This window comes from Otolemur garnettii, unplaced genomic scaffold (assembly GCF_000181295.1).
Source record: "Otolemur garnettii isolate 467f Iridium unplaced genomic scaffold, OtoGar3 scaffold00100, whole genome shotgun sequence".
Classification (NCBI taxonomy): Eukaryota; Metazoa; Chordata; class Mammalia; order Primates; family Galagidae; genus Otolemur; species Otolemur garnettii.
Window position 1 is genome coordinate 6,506,923 of NW_003852495.1, and position 5,671 is coordinate 6,512,593.

At 42.4% G+C, this 5,671-nt stretch overlaps 1 protein-coding gene across 1 annotated transcript in view; it reads left to right on the forward strand.

Annotated features, from left to right (window-relative positions):
• Positions 1–1,420: 1,420 nt before the first annotated feature.
• ZNF527 (zinc finger protein 527) overlaps positions 1,421–5,671 on the forward strand; it is an 18,199-nt gene continuing 13,948 nt past the window's right edge. The window contains exon 1 of the mRNA XM_012809199.2: positions 1,421–1,522. Coding sequence (XP_012664653.1) covers positions 1,490–1,522 — 33 coding nt within the window. The 5' untranslated portion in view covers positions 1,421–1,489. The remainder of the gene's footprint in view (positions 1,523–5,671) is intronic.

The window sequence follows — 5,671 nt, forward strand, 5'->3', positions numbered from 1 at the left end:
GCGAGTCTCCTGCCTCCGCCTCCCAAGTAGCTGGGACTACAGGCGCCCGCCACAATGCCTGGCTATTTTTTGGTTGCAGCCATCATTGTTGTTTGGTGGGCCTGGGCTGGATTAGAACCTACCAGCTCAGGTGTATGTGGCTGAGGCCTTAGCCGCTTGAGTCACAGGCACGGAGCCGATTTTACAGTCTTGTGTGGGAAGACAAATAATAAACAAACATATAACATGTCCAAAGATGATAAATGCTAAGAAAAAAGATAAATTCATCACAAGAATGGAGAAGCAAGAACCCAATATACTCTATTCTAATATGAGGACAGTAGATGAACTAATACAAGGGGCTGGTGGTAGGAGAATGAGCAGGTAGGAAAAGGGGAGGAGGGAGGAGGACGGGGGGTCACAATGTACAGGACACCTCTTGGGGGTGGGACACAATTATAAGAGGGACTTTATTTAACAAATGCAATCAGTGTAACCTAATTCTTTGTACTCTCAATGAATCCCAATCAATAAAAATAATAATAAAAATAAAAAATAAAAGTAAAGAAACATTTCAAAGTTGTTAAGTGCTGGGCTTAGAAGCTCTTAGTTGCTCTTGCTTGTTGGCTCCCAGGATCCTAGGATGTCAACAAGCATCTTGCTTCCAAACTACTGGGAAATCCCGGTCTATATGCAATGGATGGTGTGTGGATAATCTCTGCTGCTTCCTCTCATGGGAAGGAAGACTTTGTACCATCTTTTAGTTTATGAGGAAAGGAGAAGTGTTGGCTGAAGGTAGTTTTTCTACTTAGCTTTGGCTTGGCTCCACATGTGACCCTCTTTTTGCAATAGGCCAGAGTCTTAATCCACTTTCTCCTGAAAGTGAAGTCTCTCCCTTACCCATTGAGGTTTTAAACTTGGTCTCACCCAAGGCATAGAGACTTAGGCAAAGAACCTTAAAAAGAAAGATAAATTAGGATAAGGAAAAAGGGAATGACTAGAAAAGGAGTTCTCTTTAGGTAGAATTTTCAGGGAAGTTCCTCTGACGTACTGACACCTGGGAGAAGAGGCGTGCAGATAGGAGGAAAAGCAAAGGCAACAGTCCTCAAGGAGGAGCCTGTACAGTGTTTGAGGAGTAGAAAGGAGACCTGTGTGCCTGGAGTGGGGGGAACAAGGGAGAGGATCATAGAAAATGAGGTCAAAATGGCAGCCAGAGGCCAGATCATAAATTGCCGTGGCCATGGGATGGATGGTAGATTTTGAGTTTAGGCTGTGTGTCTGTAATATAATTCGAGGCTTCCAGGGTTAAGTTCAACACTGACTTTTATCTCAGATCTTGGGAAATGTGAGGCTGGCTCATGTGAGGAGGTGGAAACCCAAAGAGACAATGGTTCTATCTTTGTGAATCTTGAAACAACATAGAGCTGAGATGTCTTTCTTTTTCTCTTAACTCTTCCTTATTGGGACTTGGTTCTTCTCCAAAAGAGAAAACTAAAAAAGGAAAGGAAGAATGGCTGTTGGACTTTGTAAAACCATGTCTCAGGTAAGTGGATGTTTTCATAAATTTCACCTCATTTTTCAGGACATTGGGACCAGAGAGTCACAAATAATCCAGTGAGCATCCTTTCCGTTTTTCTCTCTCCACATTTTGTTCATACAGTGCTTTTACGAAACATATGATACCTTTTTTACTCAGTGTTATGCTTAAATGTGTGATGAATTGGAACTCTCCTCTTTAGATGGAGCATGATTGATTGAGTTGGAGGTGAGTGCAAGTGAAATAAGGGCTAGAGAAATGTTTTTCAACCATTTTTTAATCTTAAGGCACATTTTAACCTATTTAAACTTCCCCGACACACTTAAATTATGTTGATTAAAAAAATAGTGAAAAAATAATATATTTACTGTGCTTTGAACTTCTTTTGAAAATAAGTTAATGAATGATCTTTAAAAATCATCATAGCACACATAAGATCCTGTCAGGGCACACAGTTGAAAAACACTGCCATAGGGTTAACAGTCCCACAAAGGGGAGTTCACTGTTGGTTGCCACACAGAAAGCCAATTACTGAGACAACAAGGATTGTCAAGGGAGAAAGGATTTATTTCAAAGGATGTGGTGTCAACTGGGAGGGGGAAGCACAGGCTACCTCAAATCCACCTCCCCAGTTAGTAGGGTCAAGGGGGTTTTATGTAGGTGAAAATGAATAATGCATAAAGGGAGGGAACCTCATTGCATGTTTGGGCTGGAGAGCAGGGAACCCAAGCACAGTGAGGAATCACCTTAGTTCATACATCTCATGAACAAAAAATGGTAGACAAATCTCTCCCCAGGGTGGGGATTTTAGTATTATGAGCTAAGGATTAATTTTGTTCATATTTTCAGCCATGTGCACAGGCTCAGTGGCTCTCAAGCACAATCTGCAGTGGCGTATCGCTTATCTTGTCTTTCTCTGGAGTCCTGGTAGAGTAAGGTGCTGTGGTTATCTCGGGGGTATAAGGAGATTCTGCTGTTCCTGGGAAAAACTCAAAAGAATTGCCTAAGTGTACAGAAAGTTACAAAGGTCTGTTCAGCAGTTTGTACTGAGAACTCTCTGTCTCTTCTCTACTTTTTCTAAGACTGGCATTGTGAGGCCACTGGAGATGAGATACCACTCACTATTTCATCCCTGTCCAGTCAGGGCCACTTAGCTGCCTGCTTCAGTTCTGATGTGAACACTAGAAACTCCTTTGTAATATTAGTGAGCTAAGGCACTTGAAAATTGTAAAATTTTGCTTATAAAGCTGGTTACAGGGTGAGGGCTAGGCTTAGGGCCCAACTCTGGATGATTATAGAGTCTGGGGGATGAGAAGGGTTTGGAGCCCTCAGGTGAGAGCTAGGGTTAGGACCCAGCTTCAGGCGACAGTTAGGGTAGAGTGAGCCTTAGGGATGAAGAGGGTTCAGGCCCTTAGGTGAGGGCTAGAGTTAGGGCCTGGCTTCTGGTGATAATTATGGTCAGACTGACTTGTGTGTTGAAAAAGGTTTGGGACCCTAGAGTGAGGGCTAGGATTAAGACCAGGCTTTGGGTGCTAATTAGGGTCAGGCAGGCCTCAGGATTGAAGAGAGATGGGGCCCTAAGGTGAGGTCTAGGGTGAGGGCCCAGCTTCACCTTGGTGGGATCAGGCAGACCTGTGGGATGAATAGGGTTTGAGGCCCTAGGGTGAGGTTTAAGGTTGGCTCCTGGCTTCGGGAGATAGTGAAGAGGGATCCAAGCCCATAGGTAAGGGCTAGGGTTAGGGCCTGGCTTGTGGTGATAATTAGGATCAGGCAGGCTTGAGATTGAAGAGAGATAGGACCGTAAGGTGAGTGCTAGGGTGAGAACCCAGCTTAAGGTTATAATTGGGGTCAGGCAGACCTGTGGAATAAACAGGGTTTGGAGCCCCAGGGTGAGGGCTAGGATTGGCTCCCAGCTTTGGGAGATAATTATGGTCAGTTGGGTCTTGGCAATAAAGAGTGTAGGAAGAGGGTGCCAGGTCCTTAGGTGATGGCTCAGTTTAGGGACTGGCTTCCAGTGATAATTAGGATTAGGCAGGCCTCAAGGATGAGGGGTGGGCTTAGGACCTGGCTTTGGGTGATAATTACCTTCACATGGGCTTGGGAGATGATGATAGTTCAGGTCATTAGGGTGAGGACTAGGATTAGGGACCGACTTCAGGTGATAATTAGGGTCAAGTGGGCCTCAGGGATGAAGCAGTTTGGGGGCCCTAGAGCAGTATTTTTCAACCTTTTTTATGTCACAGCATCCTTCATCCTATAGTTAAACTTCCTCTACCCACTTAAATTATGTTGATGAATAAAAAGAGTGAAGAAAGAATATACTTACTATGCTTCAAACTTTTTTCAAAAATAATTTAATTAATTACCTTTAAAACTTCTGGCCACACACCTAAGATCCAGTCACAGCACATGCGTTGAAAATCACTGGGCTTGAGTATAATTACATAGTATGGAGCGTTGTATTAAATAGGGAGATCAAGCATCCTTGATTAAGCCTCTCTGAAGAAGTGACATTTAAGTAAAGCAAACTTCAGTGAAAGTGGGGAGTAGGTATTGTGGAGGCCTGGGGAAGAGCTTTAAAAGTAGAAGGAATAGCAATAAGAAAGTTACATGTTTGATGTTTCCACGAGTAGCAATGAGCCAATGTCCTTGGAGGGAAAGGAGTGCTATGAAGTAGCTGGAGACCAAATTATGTTGGCTCTTGAAAATCATGAACAGAACTTTGAATTCTTTCATCTGAAGGAGAGCCACTGGAATGTTTGTCATATGATTTGATTTATGCTTTAAAAGGAAAATAGCAAGGGAGTAAGGGTGAAAGCAGGGAAGCAGGTGGCAGCAGCCTTGACCATGGTGATGGCATTCAAACAGCAAAATGCTAGGTATGGATAGAAGATAGAAAATAATTTGATCAGGGATTGGTTTTAGAGTATGAGAGGAAGAAAGAGATCAAGGATGATTTTAAGCTTGGTGCCTGTAGATCAATTGGCTAGGGCACCAGCCATGTACACCAGAGCTGGCAGGGTTGATTCCAGCAGGGCCTGCCAAACAACAATGACAACTACAACCAAAAAATAGCCGGGCGTTGTAGTACCCGTAGGTGCCTGTAGTCACAGCTATTTGGGAGGCTGAGGGAAGAGAATTGCTTAAGCCCAGGAGTTTGAGGTTACTGTGAGCTGTGACGCCATAGCACTCTACTCAGGGTGACAGTTTGAGGCTCTGTCTCAAAAAAAAAAAAAAAAAAAAAGGATAACTATAAAGATTTTTGTCTGGGCAGTAAATAGTCTAGCTATTTCCTGAGATGTAAAGGCAGGATACAGTGTGTTGGGAATCAAGAATTGATTTCTGGATATTTTAAGTTGGAGAGATGTATTGGATGAAGACTGAGAACTGACCATTGGATTTGGTAACATGGATATTACCAATACTCTTGACAAGAGCTACTTCATAGGGTGGCTGTGATGAAAACACGGGTGCCTGTAGTACCAGCTATTCCAGAGACTGAGACACAAGGATTGTTCAAGCCCAAGAGTCTGAGCTTGCTGTGAGCTATGCTGCTATGGCACTCTACCCAGGGTGAGAAAGTGAGACTCTGTCTCAAAAAATAAAATAAAATAATCCAGATCTGGAAGACTCAGTACAAAAAATAACATAAGGTATCTCATTAATAAAGTTTTGTATTGATTACATGTTGAAATGATAACATTTTTGTATTGATTACATGTTGAAATAACATTTTTTATTTTATTGGGTTAAATAAAAATATTCATTTACTTCACTTTTTTCTATTTACTTTTTGAAATGTGATTACTGGAAAATTTCCTGTTACATTTGTGGCTCACATATTTCTATTGGATATCACTGGTCTAGACAACTTTTTGGAAGAGTTTTATTAAGAGGAGTAGAAAAATGGGACAATAGCTAGAATGAGATAATGGAAGGAAATTATTAGTTTACTTATTTATCGATGTATTTATTTATAAGATAGAAGATACTAAATCAGTTTGTATGGTGATTGGAATGATACAGTAAAAGGAGAAGAGTTGGCTCAGCGCCTGTGGCTCAAGCGGCTAAAGCGCCAGCCACATACACCTAAGGTAGCGGGTTCAAAGCCAGCCGGGGCCCGCCAAACAACAATGATGGCTGCAACCAAAAAAT